The sequence below is a fragment of the Pseudophryne corroboree genome, chromosome 2, assembly GCF_028390025.1.
Source record: "Pseudophryne corroboree isolate aPseCor3 chromosome 2, aPseCor3.hap2, whole genome shotgun sequence".
In the NCBI taxonomy this organism is placed as follows: Eukaryota; Metazoa; Chordata; class Amphibia; order Anura; family Myobatrachidae; genus Pseudophryne; species Pseudophryne corroboree.
The window spans coordinates 262,646,995-262,667,986 of record NC_086445.1 but is presented as its reverse complement, the minus strand read 5'-3'; the positions used below and the strand labels follow the sequence as shown (position 1 = coordinate 262,667,986).

At 48.1% G+C, this 20,992-nt stretch overlaps 1 protein-coding gene and 1 non-coding gene across 2 annotated transcripts in view; both read right to left on the bottom strand.

Moving 5' to 3' along the window:
• The window catches only part of KANSL2 (KAT8 regulatory NSL complex subunit 2), an 82,504-nt gene that overhangs the window by 25,385 nt on the left and 36,127 nt on the right, over positions 1-20,992 (bottom strand). The window contains exons 5-6 of the mRNA XM_063952751.1: positions 15,567-15,733; positions 14,536-14,632 (exon numbers count right to left, since the gene is read on the bottom strand). Coding sequence (XP_063808821.1) covers positions 14,536-14,632; positions 15,567-15,733 — 264 coding nt within the window. The remainder of the gene's footprint in view (positions 1-14,535; positions 14,633-15,566; positions 15,734-20,992) is intronic.
• On the bottom strand, positions 15,332-15,465 carry LOC135054280 (small nucleolar RNA SNORA2/SNORA34 family). The gene has a single exon (XR_010243478.1). It is a non-coding gene; the product is annotated as a small nucleolar RNA SNORA2/SNORA34 family (small nucleolar RNA).

Sequence of the window (20,992 nt, the reverse complement as noted above, 5' to 3'; positions counted from 1 at the left end):
CTGTTGCCAGTCCAAATGGTAGGGCCTGAAACTGAAAATGTTGCTGTAGGATAGCAAACCTGAGATAGCGCTGATGGGACAGTGCTATAGGAACATGTAGGTAAGCATTCTGGATATCCAGGGACACCATAAAATGCTCCGGCTACATGGCCAAAATAATGGCACGTAAAGTCTCCATATGAAACTGAGGCACCCAAATGTACTTGATCAACAATTTGAGATTGAGTATGGGCCAGAACGACCCATTTGGCTTCTAGATTAGAAACAGGTTGGAATAACCTGGTCTTCGTTGTGCAGGAGGAACTGGAATTATCGCTCCTGACTGAAAAAACTTCTGAACTCCTCTTGCAAAGCCCTGGCCTTCATTTCCACTGAAGACGGGCTGGTACAAAAAAAAAAAACCTTTGAGGAGGGTTCTTCTTAACAGCAAACGCATAACCGTGAGATGCCACTTCTTGCACCCAGGCATCTGTGGTAGACTGCTGCCAGATCTGTGCAAAATAAAGAAGTCGGCCTCCCACCCTGGGGTCCCCCAGGTGGAGGCCCGCACCATCAGGCTGATGGCTTATCTTCTGACTTGGAAGCCGGCCCTCTGGTAGCCCAATGCTTTTTAGTCTTACCAGACTTGTCAGATTGAGACTGTTTGCCATAACCTTTTGCTTTTCCTAGATTCCAAAAGGGCCGAAAAGCTGGAAATCTAGGCTTGGATTTGTGTGTGGAAGTAAACTTCCACTTTCTTGGAGTCTGCTTCTGACTCCAAAATACTGTTTAATTCTTTACCAAAAAGAATATCTCCAGTAAAAGGCAAAGGCTCCAGAACCTTCTTGGATTCGGAGTCAGCTTTCCATGTACGTAGTCAAACTGCTCTGCAAAGCTGCTACTGCTGATGCCTGAGAGGCAATAGTACCCATATCCAAGGCTGCTGCTTCCATAAAAAATAGCCGCCTGTTTGATATGTGCAATATGGGATTTTTGCTCTCTAGATGCCATTGAAAGATCATCCTCCAATGCTTCAGCCCAGGCTGCCAGTGCTTCTGCCATCCAGGCTGAAGTCATGGCTGGCCTCACGATTGCCCCAGACAAGGAGAAAATGGTTTTTTGAAAACCATCTATTTTCCTATCTTAATGATGTTGAAGGCAAAGGTAACGTAGATTTTTGCACGAATCAAATGACATGTGTATCTACTTTGGGAGCCACCTCCCTTTTTAAAAAGTCCCCAACTGGAAGAGGATAATTGGAATTCCATACTTCTTACTGGGTGTTACCCAAGCCTCTTGCATAATTTCTGTCAACTGTTCAGACCCAGGAAATTCAGTCCTAACTGTTTTGGGATGTTTAAACACAGGTGCCTTAGATTTTAACAAAGGCTCTGCTGCTTCCTTTAAGGACAGAATTTCTTTCATAGCACTAATTGGCTCAGGTATGTCCACTGAGCTAAGACCTTTATCTTCATCTCTGTATGCAAACCCGGAGTGCGATGAGTCCTCATCCTCCGATGAGTCCCCATCTGAAACGTGTAGACTTCGAAGATGTTGTTTCAGGTCTACATAATTTACTTTCCATCGTCCTTTCAGCCTGTTTTTGTTGAAAGGCTGCAGATTCCTGTACTGGATGTGATGAACCCCAAGTGGAATGTTGCATGTCAGGGTTAATAGGGTAACCTATCCCTGGTATAGGAGCTGGCATTATCCACTAAGCTATACTGGCTAATGTCTGTGCAAACGTAGCCCATGGGGGTTCCATCTGAACCTGTGCCTGCCTTGGATTATTCAGGAGGCTTTGGTGAAAATTAAAACAGTTTGCACATAATCCATTTTGAACAGCATCCTGAGAGGTTAACCCAGCTTTGCAAGACAAACATGAAAGGAGTGTTGGTGCTGTTCTGGAGAGTGTATCCTCCTCACCCTTGCCTCTTAGACATGATAAACAAAATCACACACCTGTACAGTGTTAACTACACAGTTTGTGACTGAAATCACTTTAAAACTTGTTAAAGTGACATACAATCTGATCCCTCCCTGCTTTGCACCAGCATTGAGGATCGGAATACACAGAAACTGACAGAAAAAGTCTAGCACTAGCAATCAGTCACAGGTTATACATTAGTATAATAAGCAATATGAGCATATATTCAAATACAGATACATTTCAAGTATGTAGGAGAAACATTACTGGATTACCTTATATTGGACTTTAAACGTATTGTATTCAGTAGCACAGCGAAAGAAAACCGCAGCAATAGTTTACAGACTCTTACGCATTAGGCACTTATCCAACTATTCGTACTCAATGGTAGATAGAAACTTAGCGCTGTATCATCTGGCTCAGGAGAGTGGGATACAGGGAGACTTCACCCTGCTTCAAGGACGATCAAAATGTTAGTGAACACTGAGTGGATCCAGACGCTATTAGTGTACAAACCGCCCCATGAACCTACAGTGAACACAGACGCACAAGTGAACACCAACGCACCAGACAGCCACCTATGCTGCGAATGGGCACTTTTAGATACACAGTGTCTCAGACGGAAGCGAGAAATCAGTTCATGGCGGGAATACCAGAGGAAACTGGTCATGAACCGGGGGAGGTGCGATCAGGGGAGCACCTTAACTCCCCACTGCTGACATCAACCCCAGGGATCGCAGCCTTATACTACCCCCCTGGAGCCTATGATCCCTGAGGCCTAGCACTGGTGCACCTGAGGTGGCAGCAGCGTAAGCGACTGTTTGGTAGTCTCCATGCCGAAACAGTGCGGCTGTGCCTCGCGTTTCCCCTGCTAAGCTAAACCGATGCCTTACCTTCTCCTGTCCTCAGCCTGATAACGTCTGGTGGACTTGCTAGTACATCCTACAGAAACGCCCGCCGAAATAGCACTGTACACGTAGGTAAGCGTTGTCACAATCCGGTGGGGAGTTGTTGGAGGGACTCTTTCTTTAGGTAAGTATAAGACGCTTTATAGAAAGATCGCAAAAAACAAAACAAAAAAAACAACCCTATAAAAATAATAAGAATTTACTTACCGATAATTCTATTTCTCATAGTCCGTAGTGGATGCTGGGGACTCCGTAAGGACCATGGGGAATAGCGGCTCCGCAGGAGACTGGGCACATCTAAAGAAAGCTTTAGGACTATCTGGTGTGCACTGGCTCCTCCCCCTATGACCCTCCTCCAAGCCTCAGTTAGGATACTGTGCCCGGACGAGCGTACACAATAAGGAAGGATTTTGAATCCCGGGTAAGACTCATACCAGCCACACCAATCACACCGTATAACCTGTGATCTGAACCCAGTTAACAGCATGATAACAGAGGAGCCTCTGAAAGATGGCTCACAACAATAATAACCCGATTTTTGTAACAATAACTATGTACAAGTATTGCAGACAATCCGCACTTGGGATGGGCGCCCAACATCCACTACGGACTATGAGAAATAGAATTATCGGTAAGTAAATTCTTATTTTCTCTAACGTCCTAAGTGGATGCTGGGGACTCCGTAAGGACCATGGGGATTATACCAAAGCTCCCAAACGGGCGGGAGAGTGCGGATGACTCTGCAGCACCAAATGAGAGAACTCCAGGTCCTCCTCAGCCAGGATATCAATTTTGTAGAATTTTACAAACGTATTTGCTCCTGACCAAGTAGCTGCTCGGCAAAGTTGTAAAGCCGAGACCCCTCGGGCAGCCGCCCAAGATGAGCCCACCTTCCTTGTGGAGTGGGCATTTACAGATTTTTGGCTGTGGCAGGCCTGCCACAGAATGTGCAAGCTGAATTGTACTACAAATCCAACGAGCAATAGTCTGCTTAGAAGCAGGAGCACCCAGCTTGTTGGGTGCATACAGGATAAACAGCGTGTCAGATTTCCTGACTCCAGCCGTCCTGGAAACATATTTTCAGGGCACTGACAACGTCTAGCAACTTGGAGTCCTCCAAGTCCCTAGTAGCCGCAGGCACCACAATAGGTTGGTTCAGGTGAGACGCTGAAACCACCTTGGGGAGAAACTGAGGACGAGTCCTCAATTCCGCCCTGTCCGAATGGAAAATCAGATAAGGGCTTTTTCAGGATAAAGCCGCCAATTCTGACACGCGCCTGGCCCAGGCCAGGGCCAACAGCATGACCACTTTCTATGTGAGATATTTTAACTCCACAGATTTAAGTGGTTCAAACCAATGTGACTTTTGGAACCCAAAACTACATTGAGATCCCAAAGTGCCACTGGAGGCACAAAAGGAGGCTGTATATGCAGTACCCCTTTTACAAACGTCTGAACTTCAGGGACTGAAGCTAGTTCTTTTTGGAAGAAAATTGACAGGGCCGAAATTTGAACCTTAATGGACCCCCATTTCAGGCCCATAGACACTCCTGTTTGCAGGAAATGTAGGAATCGACCCAGTTGAATTTCCTCCGTCGGGCCTTACTGGCCTCGCACCACGCAACATATTTTCGCCAATTGCGGTGATAATGTTTTTGCGGTTACATCCTTCCTGGCTTTGATCAGGACAGGGATGACTTCATCCGGAATGCCTTTTTTCCTTCAGGATCCGGCGTTCAACCGCCATGCCGTCAAACGCAGCCGCGGTAAGTCTTGGAACAGACAGGGTCCTTGCTGGAGCAGGTCCCTTCTTAGAGGTAGAGGCCACGGATCCTCCGTGAGCATCTCTTGAAGTTCCGGTTACCAAGTCCTTCTTGGCCAATCCGGAACCACGAATATAGTGCTTACTCCTCTCCATCTTATCAATCTCAGTACCTTGGGTATGAGAGGCAGTGGAGGGAACACATACCCTGACTGGTACACCCACGGTGTTACCAGAGCGTCTACAGCTTATTGCCTGAGGGTCCCTGGACCTGGCGCAATACCTGTCGAGTTTTTAATCATGTGGAAGACTTCTGGGTGAAGTCCCCACTCTCCCGGGTGGAGGTCGTGCTGAGGAAGTCTGCTTCCCAGTTGTCCACTCCCGGGATGAATACTGCTGACAGTGCTATCACATGATTTTCCGCCCAGCGAAGAATCCTTGCAGCTTCTGCCATTGCTCTCCTGCTTCTTGTGCCACCCTGTCTGTTTACGTGGGTGACTGCCGTGATGTTGTCCGACTGGATCAACACCGGCTGACCTTGAAGCAGAGGTCTTGCTAAGCTTAGAGCATTGTAAATGTCCCTTAGCTTCAGGATATTTATGTGAAGTGATGTCTCCAGGCTTGACCATAAGCCCTGGATATTTCTTCCCTGTGTGACTGCTCCACAGCCTCGCAGGCTGGCATCCGTGGTCACCAGGACCCAGTCCTGAATGCCTAATCTGCGGCCCTCTAGAAGATGAGCACTCTGCAACCACCACAGGAGGGACACCCTTGTCCTTGGTGACAGGGTTATCCGCTGATGCATTTGAAGATGCGATCCGGACCATTTGTCCAGCAGGTCCCACTGGAAAGTTCTTGCGTGGAATCTGCCGAATGGGATTGCTTCGTAGGAAGCCACCATTTTACCCAGAACCCTTGTGCATTGATGCACTGAGACTTGGCTCGGTTTTAGGAGGTTCCTGACTAGCTCGGATAACTCCCTGGCTTTCTCCTCCGGGAGAAACACCTTTTTCTGGACTGTGTCCAGGATCATCCCTAGGAACAGAAGACACGTCGTCGGAACCAGGTGCGATTTTGGAATATTGAGAATCCAATCGTGCTGCCGCAACACTACCTGAGATAGTGCTACACCGACCTCCAACTGTTCCCTGGATCTTACCCTTATCAGGGAATTGTCCAAGGAAGGGATAACTAAAATTCACTTCCTTCGAAGGAATATCATCATTTCGGCCATTACCTTGGTAAAGACCCGGGGTGCCGTGTACCATCCATACGGCAGCGTCTGAACTGATAGTGACAGTTCTGTACCATAAACCTGAGGTACCCTTGGTGAGAAGGGTAAATTTTGACATGAAGGTAAGCATCCTTGATGTCCCGAGACATCATGTAGTCCCCTTCTTCCAGGTTCGCAATCACTGCTCTGAGTGACTCAATCTTGAATTTGAACCTCTGTACGTAAGTGTTCAAAGATTTTAGATTCAGAATCGGTCTCACCGAGCCGTCCGGCTTCGGTACCACAACAGTGTGGAATAATACCCCGTTCCCTGTTGCAGGAGGGGTATCTTGATTATCACCTGCTGGGAATACAGCTTGTGAATGGCTTCCAAAACTGTCTCCCTGTCAGAAGGAGACATCGGTAAAGCCGACTTTAGGAAACGGCGAGGGGGAGACGTCTCAAATTCTAATTTGTACCCCTGAGATATCACCTGAAGGATCCAGGGGTCTACTTGCGAGTGAGCCCACTGCGCGCTGAAATTCATTGAGACGGGCCCCCCACCGTGCCTGATTCTGCTTGTAAAGCCCCAGCGTATACTGAGGGCTTGGCAGAGGCGGGAGAGGGTTTCTGTTCCTGGGAACTGGCTGATTTCTGCAGCCTTTTTCCTCTCCCTCTGTCACGGGGCAGAAATGAGGAACCTTTTGCCCGCTTGTCCACGAAAAGACTGCGCCTGATAATACGGCGTCTTCTCATGTTGAGAGGCGACCTGGGGTACAAACGTGGAATTCCCAGCTGTTGCCGTGGCCACCAGGTCTGAAAGACCGACCCCAAATAACTCCTCCCTTAATAAAGCAATACTTCCAAATGCCGTTTGGAATACGCATCACCTGACCACTGACGTGTCCATAACCCTCTACTGGTAGAAATGGACAACGCACTTAGACTTGATGCCAGTCGGCAAATATTCCGCTGTGCATCACGCATATATAAAAATGCATCTTTTAAATGCTCTATAGGCAAAAATATACTGTCCCTATCTAGGGTATCAATATTTTCAGTCAGGGAATCCGACCACGCCAACCCAGCACTGCACATCCAGGCTGAGGCGATTGCTGGTCGCAGTATAACACCAGTATGTGTGTAAATACCTTTTAGGATACCCTCCTGCTTTCTATCAGCAGGATCCTTAAGGGCGGCCATCTCAGGCGAAGGTAGAGCCCTTACAAGCGTGTGAGCGCTTTATCCCCCCTAGGGGGTGTTTCCCAACGCACCCTAACCTCTGGCGGGAAAGGATATAATGCCAATAACATTTTAGAAATTATCCGTTGTTATCGGGGGAAACCCACGCATCATCACACACCTCATTTAATTTCTCAGATTCAGGAAAACTACAGGTAGTTTTTCCTCACCGAACATAATACCCCTTTTTTGGTGGTACTCGTATTATCAGAAATGTGTAAAACATTTTTCATTGCCTCAATCATGTAACGTGTGGCCCTACTGGAAGTCACATTCGTCTCTTCACCGTCGACACTGGAGTCAGTATCCGTGTCGGCGTCTATATCTGCCATCTGAGGTAACGGGCGCTTTAGAGCCCCTGACGGCCTAGGAGACGTCTGGACAGGCACAAGCTGAGTAGCCGGCTGTCTCATGTCAACCCCTGTCTTTTATACAGAGCTGACACTGTCACGTAATTCCTTCCAACAGTTCATCCACTCAGGTGTCGACCCCCTAGGGGGTGACATCACTATTACAGGCAATCTGCTCCGTCTCCACATCATTTTTCTCCTCATACATGTCGACACAAAAGTACCGACATACAGCACACACACAGGGAATGCTCTGATAGAGGACAGGACCCCACTAGCCCTTTGGGGAGACAGAGGGAGAGTTTGCCAGCACACACCAGAGCGCTATATGTATACAGGGATAACCTTATATAAGTGTTTTTCCCCTTATAGCTGCTGTATAGTTAATACTGCGCCTAATTAGTGCCCCCCTCTCTTTTTTTAACCCTTTCTGTAGTGTAGTGACTGCAGGGGAGAGACAGGGAGCTTCCCTCCAACGGAGCTGTGAGGGAAAATGGCGCCAGTGTGCTGAGGAGATAGGCTCCGCCCCTTTTTCGCGGACTTTTCTCCTGCTTTTTTATGGATTCTGGCAGGGGTTAAATGCATCCATATAGCCCAGGAGCTATATGTGATGCATTTTTTTTTTGCCATCCAAGGTGTTTTTATTGCGTCTCAGGGCGCACCCCCCCCAGCGCCCTGCACCCTCAGTGACCGGAGTATGAAGTGTGCTGAGAGCAATGGCGCACAGCTGCAGTGCTGTGCGCTACCTTGTTGAAGACAGGACGTCTTCTGCCTTCTGGCTCTGTAAGGGGGCCGGCGGCGCGGCTCTGGGACCCATCCAAGCTGGGCCTGTGATCGTCCCTCTGGAGCTAATGTCCAGTAGCCTAAGAAGCCCAATCCACTCTGCACGCAGGTGAGTTCGCTTCTTCTCCGCTTAGTCCCTCGCTGCAGTGAGCCTGTTGCCAGCAGGTCTCACTGAAAATAAGAATTTACTTACCGATAATTCTATTTCTCGTAGTCCGTAGTGGATGCTGGGGACTCCGTCAGGACCATGGGGATTAGCGGGCTCCGCAGGAGACAGGGCACATCTAAAAAAGCTTTTAGGTCACATGGTGTGTACTGGCTCCTCCCCCTATGACCCTCCTCCAAGCCTCAGTTAGGTACTGTGCCCGGACGAGCGTACACAATAAGGAAGGATCTTGAATCCCGGGTAAGACTCATACCAGCCACACCAATCACACCGTACAACTTGTGATCTGAACCCAGTTAACAGTATGATAACAAAATGAAGTAGCCTCTGAAAAGATGGCTCACAACAATAGTAATAACCCGATTTTTGTAACAATAACTATGTACAAGCATTGCAGACAATCCGCACTTGGGATGGGCGCCCAGCATCCACTACGGACTACGAGAAATAGAATTATCGGTAAGTAAATTCTTATTTTCTCTAACGTCCTAGTGGATGCTGGGGACTCCGTCAGGACCATGGGGATTATACCAAAGCTCCCAAACGGGCGGGAGAGTGCGGATGACTCTGCAGCACCGAATGAGAGAACTCCAGGTCCTCCTTAGCCAGAGTATCAAATTTGTAAAATTTTACAAACGTGTTCTCCCCTGACCACGTAACTGCTCGGCAAAGTTGTAATGCCGAGACTCCTCGGGCAGCCGCCCAGGATGAGCCCCCTTCCTTGTGGAATGGGCATCTACATATTTCGGCTGTGGCAGGCCTGCCACAGAATGTGCAAGCTGAATTGTACTACAAATCCAGCGTGTAATAGACTGCTTAGAAGCAGGAGCACCCAGCTTGTTGGGTGCATACAATATAAACAGCAAGTCAGACTTTCTGACTCCAGCCGTCCTAACTATATATATATATATATATATATATATATATATATATATATATATATATATATATATATATATATATATATATATATATATTTTTAGGGCCCTGACAACGTCTAGTAACTTGGAGTCCTCCAAGTCCCTAGTAGCCGCAGGCACCACAACAGGTTGTTTCAGGTGAAAACGCTGACACCCCTTTAGGAAGAAACTGGAGACGAGTCCCAGTTCTGCCCTGTTCAAATGGAAAATTTTAATATGGGCTTTTGTAAGACAAAGCCGCCCATTCTGACAATCGCCTGGCCGAGGCCAGGGCTAACACATGGTCACTTCCCATGTGAGATATTGGTCAACAGCATGGTCACTTTCCATGTGAGATATTTCAAATCCACAGATTTGAGCTGTTCAAACCAATATGATTTTAAGAAATCCCAACACTATGTTGAAAACTCACGGTGCCCCTAGAGGCACAAAAAAGCTGTATATGCAATACACCCTTTACAATCTGGACTTCAGGAACTGAAGTCAATTCTTTCTGGAAGAAAATCTACAGGGCCGAAATTTAAATGTTAATGAACCCCAATTTGAGGCCCAAAACACTCCTGTTTTCAGGAAGTGTAGAAATCGACCTAGTTGAATTTCCGTCGTGGAGCCTTCCTGGCCTCACCCACGCAACATATTTTCACCACATGTGGTGATGACGTTGTGCGGTCACCTCCTTCCTGGCTTTGACCAGGGTAGGTATGACCTCTTATGGAATGCCTTTTCCCTTCAGGATCCGGCATTCAACCGCCATGCCGTCAAACGCAGCCGCGGTAAGTCTTGGAATAGACATGGTACTTGCTGAAGCAAGTCCCTTCTTAGCTCCCCAGGCCCTTAGTCCTCTGTGAGCATTTCTTGAAGTTCCGGGTACCAAGTCCCTCTTGGCCAATCCGGAGCCACTAGTATAGTTCATACTCCTCTATGTCTTATAATTCTCAATACCTTGGTTATGAGAAACAGAGGAGGGAACACATACACTGACTGGTACACCCACGGTGTTACCAGAACATCCACAGCTATCGCCTGAAGGTCTCATGACCTGGCGGAATACCTGTCCCGTTTTTTGTTCGGGCGGGACGCCATCATGTCCACCTTTGGTCTTTGCCAACGGTCCACAATCATGTTGAAAAACTTCCCTATGAAGTTTCCACTCTCCCGGGTGGAGGTCATGCCTGCTGAGGAAGTCTGCTTCCCAGTCGTCCACTCCCGGAAAGAACACTGCTGACAGTGCTATCACATGATTTTCCGCCTAGCGAAAAATCCTTGCAGTTTTGTCACTGCCCTCCTGCTTCTTGTGCCGCCCTTTCTGTTTACGTGGGCGACTGCCGTGATGTTATCCCACTGGATCAATACCGGCTGACCTTGAAGCAGAGGTCTAGCTAAGTTTAGAACATTATAAATTTGCTCTAAGCTTATTTATGCGGAGAGAATTCTCCAGACTTAATCACACTTCCCTGGAAATTTTTTCCCTGTGTGACTGTTCCCCAGCCTCTCAGGCTGGCCTCCGTGGTCACCGGCATCCAATCCTGAATGCCGAATTTGCGGCCCTCTAGAAGATGAGCACTCTGTAATCACCACAGGAGAGACACCCTTGTCCTTGGATATAGGGTTATCCGCTGATGCATCTGAGGATGCGATCCGGACCAATTGTCCAGCAGATCCCACTGAAGAGTTCTTGCGGGAAATCTGCCGAATGGAATTGCTTCGTAATAAGCCACCATTTTTACCAGGACTCTTGTGCAATGATGCACTGACACTTTTCCTGGTTTTAGGAGGATCCCGATTAGCTCGGATAACTCCCTGGCTTTCTCCACTGGGAGAAACACGTTTTTCTGGACTGTGTCCAGAATCATCCCTAGGAACAGTAGACGTGTCGTCGGAAAAAGCTGCGATTTTGGAATATTTAGAATCCCCTCGTGCTGTCGTAGAACTACTTAAGATAGTGCTACTCCGACCTCCAACTGTTCTCTGGACCTTGCCCTTATCAGGAAAGCGTCCATGTTTCTTTTAAGAAAAATCATCATTCCGGTCATTACCTTGGTAAAGACCCGGGGCGCCGTGGACAATCCAAACGGCCGCGTCTGAACTGATAGTGACAGTTCTGTACCAGGAACCTGAAGTACCCTTGGTGAGAAGGGCAAATTTGGACCTGTAGGTAAGCGTCCCTGATATCCAGTGACACCATATCGTCCCCTACTTCCTGGTTCGCTATCACTGCTCCGAGTGACTCCATCTTGATTTGAACGCTTGTATGTAAGTGTTCAAATATTTCAGATCTCACCGAGCCGGTTGGCTTCAGTACCACAATATAGTGTGGAATACTACCCCCTTCCTTGTTGTAAGAAGGGTACTTTGATTATCACCTGCTGGGAATACAGCCTGTGAATTGTGTGAGGGGGAGACGTCTCGAATTTCCAATGTACACCTGGGATATTACATGTAGGATCCCGGAGTTCCCTTGCGAGTGTTGCTGAAACTCTTGAGATGACCCCCTACCGCACCTGAGTCCGCTTGTACGGCCCCAGCGTTATGCTGCGGACTTGGCAGAAGCCGTGAGGAGCTTCTGTTCCTGGGAATGAGCTGCTTGCTGCAGTCTTCTTCCCTTTCCTCTACCCCTGGGCAGATATGACTGGCCTTTGCCCGCCTGCCCGTATGAGGACGAAAGGACTGAGACTGAAAGACTGTGTCCTTTTCTGCCAATATGTGACTCGGGGTAACAAAAGGTGGATTTTTCAGCTGTTGCCATGGCCACCAGATCCAATGGACCGCCCCTTTATACGGCAATACTTCCATATGCCGTCTGGAATCTGCCTCACCTGACCACTGTCGTGTCTTCGTCTGGCAGATATGTACATCACATTTACTCTTGATGCCAGAATGCAAATATGCCTCTGCGCATCACGCATATATAGAAATGCATCCTTAAAATGCTCTATAGACAATAAAATCCTGTCCCTGTCAAGGGTATCAAAATTTTCAGTCAGGAAATCCGACCAAGCCCCCTCAGCGCTGCACATCCAGGCTGAGGCGATTGCTGGTCGTAGTATAACACCAGTATGTGTGTATATACTGTTATGATATTTTCCAGCTTCCTATCAGCTGGCTCCTTGAGGGTGGCCGTATCTGGAAACGGTAACGCCATGTTTTTTATAAGCGTGTGAGCGCCTTATCCACCCTAAGGTGTGTTTTCCAACTCGCCCTTACTTCTGGCGGGAAAAGGGTATACCGCCCATAACTTTCTATCGGAGGAACCCCACGTATCATCACACACTTCATTTAATTTATCTGATTCAGGCAAAACTACAAGTAGTTTATTCCCACCCTACAAAATACCCTTATTTGTGGTACTTGTGGTATCAGAAATATGTAACACCTCCTTCATTGCCCTTAACATGTAACTTGTGGCCCTAAAGGAAAAATACGTTTGTTTCTTCACCGTCGACACTGGGGTCAGTGTCCGTGTCAGTGTCTGTCGACCGACTGAGGTAAATGGGCGTTTTTACAAGCCCCTGACGGTGTCTGAGACGCCTGGACCGATACTAATTTGTCCGCCGGCTGTCTCATGTCGTCAACCGGCTTGCAGCGTGTTGACATTATCACGTAATTCCCTAAATAAGCCATCCATTCCGGTGTCGACTCCCTAGAGAGTGACATCACCATTACAGGCAATTTTCTCCGTCTCCTCACCAACATTTTCCTCATACATGTCGACACACACGTACCGACCTACTGCACACACACAGGGAATGCTCTGATAGAGGACAGGACCCACTAGCCCTTTGGGGAGACAGAGGGAGAGTTTGCCAGCACACACCAAAAGCGCCATAATGTATATAACAACCCTAGAAGGTGTTGTTTCTATATATATGCGCTCTTAATATATAATTATATCGCCAATTTATGCCCCCCTTCTCTTTAACCCTGTTTCTGTAGTGCAGGGGAGAGTGGGAGCCTTCCTCACCAGCGGAGCTGGTCAGGAAAATGGCGCTGAGTGCTGAGGAGAATAAGCTCCGCCCCTTTCTCGGCGGGTTTTTCTCCCGGTTATTAGGAAAACTGGCCTGGGTTAAATACATACATATAGCCTTAATGGCTATATGTGATGTATTTATTTGCCTCTAAGGTAATCTATATTGCTGCCCAGGGCGCCCCCAGCAGCGCCCTGCACCCTCCGTGACCGAGATCAGTGAGCCGTGTAGCAACAATGGCGCACAGCTGCAGTGCTGTGCGCTACCTTCATGAAGACTGAGGAGTCTTCTGCCGCCTGTTTCCGGACCTCCGTTCTGCCGTTCTTCAGCGTCTGTAAGGGGGATCGGCGGCGCGGCTCCGGGACGAACCCCAGGCTGACCTGTGTTCCGACTCCCTCTGGAGCTCAGTGTCCAGTAGCCTAAGACTTCAATCCTCCTGCACGCAGGTGAGTTGCAAGTCTCTCCCCTAAGTCCCTCGTTGCAGTGATCCTGTCGCCAGCAGGAATCACTGATTAGAAACCTAAAAAAAAACTTTTCTAAACAGCTCTTTAAGAGAGCCACCTAGATTGCACCCTCTCGGACGGGCACAAAAACCTAACTGAGGCTTGGAGGAGGGTCATAGGGGGAGGAGCCAGTACACACCATGTGAGCTAAAAGCTTTTTTAGATGTGCCCTGTCTCCTGCGGAGCCCGCTAATCCCCATGGTCCTGACGGAGTCCCCAGCATCCACTAGGACGTTAGAGAAAATAAAAAACCTAATCTAAAACTTTCACTAAGAAGCTCAGGAGAGCCTCTAGTGTGCACCCTTCTCGTTCGGGCACAGAGATCTAACTGAGGCTTGGAGGAGGGTCATAGGGGGAGGAGCCAGTGCACACCAGATAGTCCTAAAGCTTTCTTTAGATGTGCCCAGTCTCCTGCGGAGCCGCTATTCCCCATGGTCCTTACGGAGTCCCCAGCATCCACTTAGGACGTTAGAGAAAAAAAGTTTATTGCTGCTAAAAACCAGCAGCACATTGACCATTGCTCCTGCCGCACCAAACAAGAAACTGAATTGCCTGATCCAGGAGGCGGGGACATAGGGGACTGGCTCGTTGAATTCTGGGAGGCCAGAAAGCTTTGATCGTTGGCGTCAATCCGCTGTCGCTTCCTCATATCCCAATGTTTATCCTGTGGACCCTACAGGAGAAATTGACCTGATCATGCTTAGTAGTCATTCATCATAAATTTAGTTCAGCTACTACAAGCAAATATCACAAATAGCTCTTACGAAATACAAGATTTACTGGCTGATGACTTTATGGCAAAGAGACAAAAGGATACGGCTCAAGCAGTGTCTGGTCATTGGGAGGCATGGGTTAGAACAGCGTACATCCTCAACAAAAGCCAGGCAACGTTGGCTGGATCTAGTGGTGTGAGCCTAAGTAAGGAATTGTGCTTCGGTTATTCAGGGTCTATAAAACAGTAACTGAAACACTACCATAGATCACAGAACTAGGTCAATACACACATTAGCATCAGGTACATAGTTCTTAGAAGATTATTGTATACTAGCTTATTGGACTCAGCATATGCTGGGTCACCTCAATCTCCACCCCGTGCTGCCCTTCCCTCTGTCCAGCCTCGAAAACTCCCTTCCGACTCCCTGGCACGTCGTTCTGCCCCCCCAAAAAAGTATTTGTAAGCTGCATTACTGGTACAGTTATAGCCCCCTTCATATTGAAAACCCAGGTCCAACCTAGGTTATCGACCACGGTTTCAAGTGGTGTCACAGCTGCTTGAAACAGTGTTCTTCTCCAAGCACCGGTGATCTGTCCATCTGCTGCTATTAGCATGACCTGGGTCAGATAACCTAGGTCGCGCTTTCACATAGCAGACTACCTTGGAGTAACCCGGGTAGCAGACTACGTGGGAGTAACCCGGGTAGCCGACGTGGGACACAACCTGGGTGGACTCTCACACACCAAGCCAGGACCCAGGTTGCCCCCAGCAATAAACAGGGTCAGAGGCTTGGAAAGAAAGGGGTATTAGCCATTGCTCTGAGAGTTCCACTTAAAAAAACACCCAAAACAATAAAGACATATGATTTGTGCCTATGATTGCCATGTAATAAAACAAAAATTGTTTCTCCCAACTGAATTAGCTGGGCCTATAAGTGTAATAGCACAGCTAACAGACCACAGGGAGAGGTTCTATAGGCTCCTGTTTGAAACCCATGGCTACAACAAGCCACCAGCCTTGATTCAGGACCATCACAACATACATTTTGTAATTATAACGGCTTCACTTTATAGAAAGTAAAAAAAAAAAATTTGGGGGGGGAATTTGGGGTTGTTGGGTGGAGGAATACATACCTGTTGGGATACCCCTTCTGTAGCCAACATACGTCGTTCTTTTAGCTGCCGGTGTAGAAGAGCTTCTATTCCATATCGTTTTCTGTATCGACGTAAAGCTTTCAGTTTCTTGAGATTCTCACGCTCTTTAGAGGAAAGTCCCTCTGGACCAGTGAGAAGACTACTCCCTAGGGTAAGGGGGAGACAAGATACTGACCACCAGAATAAGCCACAAACAAATGTAAATAAAAATGTAATAAATGACATGTAGTCTTGAGTCAGCATTAGCTGTGGCTGACATGAAGCAGAAAATAATGAATCCCAGTGTATAAAAGGTAGAACTGCGTATAAAAGGCATTCAAATATCAAGGCATCAGGAACTGCTTTAGCATACTAGCAGTGCCAATGCCTACATGCACAAAAGTAACCCAGTTACACCTGCAAGGTCTTGAAGACATTAAGCCCAAAGATGTTTCAAGAATGGGTCTAATGGTGTGTACACACGGTGAGATATTTCTTTACGATTTTGACTATATAGTCAAAATAGCAAAGAAAAGCTAGTGCAGATCGCAAGGTGAAAGTCACGATGCGGTCCCGCGCGGTCGGTATCGCATGACAAGATAGTCAAAATTGACTTGCCTGCACAGTCTCTCTCGTAGAAAGGATAGTCAAAATTGACACTTAGCCAAAATCAGACAAAGCCAGTATCGCAAGCACAGTCATTATATGCTTGCGATACCGACCTAGTACCTGTCGCAGTGAGAATCGGGCATAGCCCGAATCTCACCATGTGTACACACCTTAAGGTAGGTTTCTGCAGCTACAAAAATGGGGATTTTTGTTTACTTACCGTAAAATCTCTTTCTCTGAGTCCATCTGGGGGACGCTGCGCCGTTACTTGTGGGTTAGAGGTGTGTGGTAGTGGAGATTGGCACAGAACTATCAAAAGCTGACTCCTCCCCCCTCTAACCCCTCCCATCTCCTTCCTGCTCAGCCCTGATCAGTTAACGTTTAGCCAAGCCAAAGGAGATAGACCAGAATAAAAAATTAACCAATTAAACCAGACAAACTATGGGAGGGATCGCAGCGTCCCCCAGATGGACTCAGAGAAAGAGATTTTACGGTAAGTAAACAAAATCCCCATTTCTCTGTCCTCCATCTGGGGGACGCTGCGCCGTTACTTGTGGGATTTCCCAAAGCAAGCTAATGAGAGGAGGGAGACGTTGACGGCATAGCCGTCTGTAAAATACGACGCCCAACAGAGGCAGTCTCCAAACTAAAAGTATGGAAACCGGTAAAAACTTTGTGAACGTATGGACTGACGACCAGGTCGCCGCCCTGCATAGTTGCTCAACAGATGCACCACCGCGAACAGCCAAGACGCTCCAACTGCTCTAGTCGAATGAGCCTTAATTGAGTCAGGAACCGAAACGCTTGAGGACACGTAGCCTGTCTGATGGCCGAAGTTATCCAACGGGCCACAGTGTTCTTAGAGGCAGGCCAACCTCGTTTGGGAGCATCAATCAATACCAGCAAGGAATCCGTACGACGGAAAGCCTCCGTGCGAGACAAATAAATACGTAAGGCCCGAACAACATCCAAGAGAGCCAAATGGGAATCCTCCCCCTGAGAAGATGACGGATTAAAAGCTGGAAGAACGATGTCCTGATTAAATGGAATGCTGAAACAACCTTTGGAAGAAATGAAGGCTTTGTCCGCAGCACCACCCGATTTTCATGAAACACTAACAAGGGTGGCCTGCAAGAAAGAGCCGCCAACTCAGACACTCGTCTAGCTGAGGCAATTGCCAACAGAAAAACAACTTTTTGTGTTAGATAACGTAGTTCCACAGATTCTAGAGGTTCAAATGGAGACTTTTGAAGAGCCTTAAGTACCAAGTTTAAATCCCAGGGAGGAATCGGAGGAACAAAAGGTGGTTGAATTCGAAGTACTCCCTGCAGGAATGTTTGAACCTCTGGAATGATTGCTAATTTCTTTTGAAAAAGGACCGACAAGGCCGAAACCTGACCCTTCAGGGAAGAAAGTTTTAAACCCTTGTCAAGACCCTCCTGGAGAAAGGAGAGCAGGCGAGGAAGTCTAAACAAATGCGGAGTCAAGTTCCTTTTCTCGCACCAAGCAATGTAAATACGCCATACTCTATGGTAAATGCCAGAAGTCACCGGCTTTCTAGCCCGAATCATTGTCTGAACAACCGCACGAGAAAGGCCCTTTGCCTTCAGAATGTTGGATTCAAGAACCAAGCCGTCAAAGCCAGCCGATTTAAATCTGGGTGGCGACAAGGTCCCTGAAGCAGAAGATCTGGTCGCAGAGGGAGGCGAAAGGGGTCTCCGACGACCATGCTGTTTAGAAGAGTGTACCACTGTCGGCGTGGCCAATCCGGAGCCACCAGAATTATTGCAAGGCCTTCTCGCCGAATGCGTTGGAGTAGACGTGGGAGCAGTGGAATTGGTGGGAACACGTAACCCAGCTGAAATTGCCACGGAGCTGTTAGTGCATCGATCAGAAATGCTTGAGGATCCTGAGTTCTTGATCCGTAAACCGGAAGTTTTTTGTTGAGCCGTGACGCCATCAGGTCTAATTCTGGCACTCCCCAGCGATCCACTAGAGAAAGAAACACTTCCTGGTGAAGTTCCCACTCTCCCGGATGAATCGTGTGACGACTCAAAAAGTCTGCTTCCCAGTTTTCGACTCCCGGAATGTGAATGGCTGAAATCACGGGAATCCAACGCTCCGCCCACGTGAGAATCTGAGCAACCTCTCTCATTGCGGACCAGCTGCGAGTTCCTCCCTGTTTGTTGATGTAAGCCACTGCCGTGGCATTGTCGGATTGCACCCGAACTGGATGGCCCTGCACCATGGTCTGAATCCGAATGAGAGCATACCGGATCGCTCTCAATTCCAGAATGTTGATTTGTAGTTTTGACTCTTGATTGCTCCAGCGCCCCTGTAAATGATGAGTCTGGAACACTGCTCCCCAACCGCTGAGGCTTGCGTCCGTGGTTACCATCATCCAAGACCAGACCGTGAACGGCGCACCCTTCCTCAGATTGTGACTGTGAAGCCACCAGTAGAGCGACTGACGAGTTCTTATCGACAAGCGTATCAACTGCAGTTCGAGGCGCGAATCCGTCCGAGTCCAACAGTGGAGAATCTGAGCTTGAAGAGGTCGGGCGTGGAATCTGGCGTATGGAACTGCCTCGAATGAGGCTACCATCTTGCCCAGTACCTGCATGCATCTGAGGACTGATACTGCCGGCAATTTTAACAAGGTTCTGATTCTGGCTTGTAAGTCCTGAATCTTGTCTGTAGGAAGAAACACCTTCTGGCTGTTGGTGTCGAATAGAAGACCCAGAAAAACCATTTTCTGTGACGGGAGTAGAGATGACTTTGGAAAATTGATTATCCACCCGAAAGACTGTAGAGTCTCTATCGTTAGACGCAGGTTCTGAGTGAGAATCTCCGGTGACGGGGCCTTGATCAACAGGTCGTCCAAGTATGGAGTGATGTTGACCCCTTTGCAACGGAGAACTGCGACGACATGACCCAGGACCTTCGTAAACACCCGGGGAGCCGTAGAAAGACCAAAGGGAAGGGCCCGAAACTGAAAATGCCACGGACCTACTGCAAATCTCAGAAGTGATTGATGTCCTGTCCAAATTGGAACATGTAGGTATGCGTCCTTTATATCTATTGAAGCCAAATATTCCCCTGGCTCCATGGCTGCGATAATGGAGCGAATGGATTCCATCCTGAATTTCTGGGATGAAAGGTACGGATTGAGGGCTTTTAGATTTAGAATGGGTCGAAACGAACCGTCCGGCTTGTCTACGAGAAAAAGACCCGAGTAAAAGCCCCGACCTCTCTGAGGAGCTGGGACCGGAAGGATTACTCCATTTTGTAATAGTTTTGCTGTTGCCTGAAGGAGAGCCTGACGTCTGGAGGGGTCGTCTGGGAGAGGCGTCACAATTAGTCGGGCTGGGACTGCTTCTTCGAAATCCAACATATATCCTCTGGAAATGACCCCTATTACCCACCGATCCGGTTTCGATAGGAGCCACACTTCCCTGAAGTGAAGTAAACGAGCCCCAACCTGTATTGATCCCTCCAGAGGGCCCGAAGCGTCATGCCTCAGGCTTGTCGGCAGGCTTACTGGACGGTCTGCGAGTAGCCTGAGCTCCTCTACCTCTGAATGATCCCCTTCGTGGAAATCTGGAGAAGGGTCGAAAGGACTGGAAATTACCTCTGCCCTGCGTACGAAAGGACCGAAATCTTGTAGGCTTTGGTTTGTTTGGAGCAGACGGAAGGAAAGGGCTCTTTCCCCCCGTAGTATCTGAAATAATTTTCTTTAACTCTGATCCAAAAAGAAATTCGCCTTCAAAAGGGACTGCCGTCAAGGTCTGCTTTGAGTCCGAATCAGCATTCCAAACCCTAAGCCAAAGAGATCGTCTTGCGGATACTGTTAAGGCAGAAACACGGGACTGTAGCGCCACCGAATCCAATAATGCTTCACCCACGTAAGTAAGGGCCTCAGAAATCTGTTCTGCTAATTGAATGGCCTCCGACGGATCGTCTGACTGCATCCCAGATACAACCTGTGCAAGCCACTCATCAACGGCTTTAAGCACCCAGGCACTCGCCAGAACTGGACGGAGAGAAACACCTGATAAGGAAAACATAGATTTTAGTAATGCTTCTATCTTCCTATCGGTAGAGTCTTTTAAAGTCGCAGACTGTACTGACGGAATAACCGTAGCTTTTGCTAAATGCGAAATAGGGGCGTCTACCTTTGGGGCGGTTTCCCAAATTGTTGTATCCTCTTCTGTAAAAGGATATAGAAACTTTAACTTTTTAGGCGCCTGGAAACGGGAATCCGGTTTTAGCCAGGGTTCTTTTAAAATATCCGCAAAGTGCGAGTAAGAAGGGAACGCAGTAACCTGTCTCTTCTGTCGTTTAAAGAAAGAGGAAGAAGTCTCGGCTACTGCCTCATCCTGAATATTAAGGGTCTGACGAATGGCTTCTATTAGTAGCCTAACACCTGAATTAGTAGATAAATCCTCATCTTCCCAAGCCGAATTTTCGTCCCCTTCAGGATCTACCTCCCCTTCTTCCAATGGAGATGTCAGAGTATCCAACTCCTCTCCTGGAAATGCAATAGCGGGTAACGGCTGCGTTCGCTTAGAAGCCGCCGAACTACTGGCCGAACTTACAAATTTATTTACAGACTGAGTCAAATCAGTGAGACATTTTCCCATATTCTGGGCCCACAGCGGTTCCACCTGAGTCTGGGCCAAAGCTGCTTCCGACCTTGACTGACGCAAATCTGAAATTGCGTCCACCATGGCCTTGACCCAAGGGGGCATTGACTGATCTGTGGATCTGCCCTGCTGATCTGCCGCTGGTGCACCAGAGCATGATGTACAGAGGGT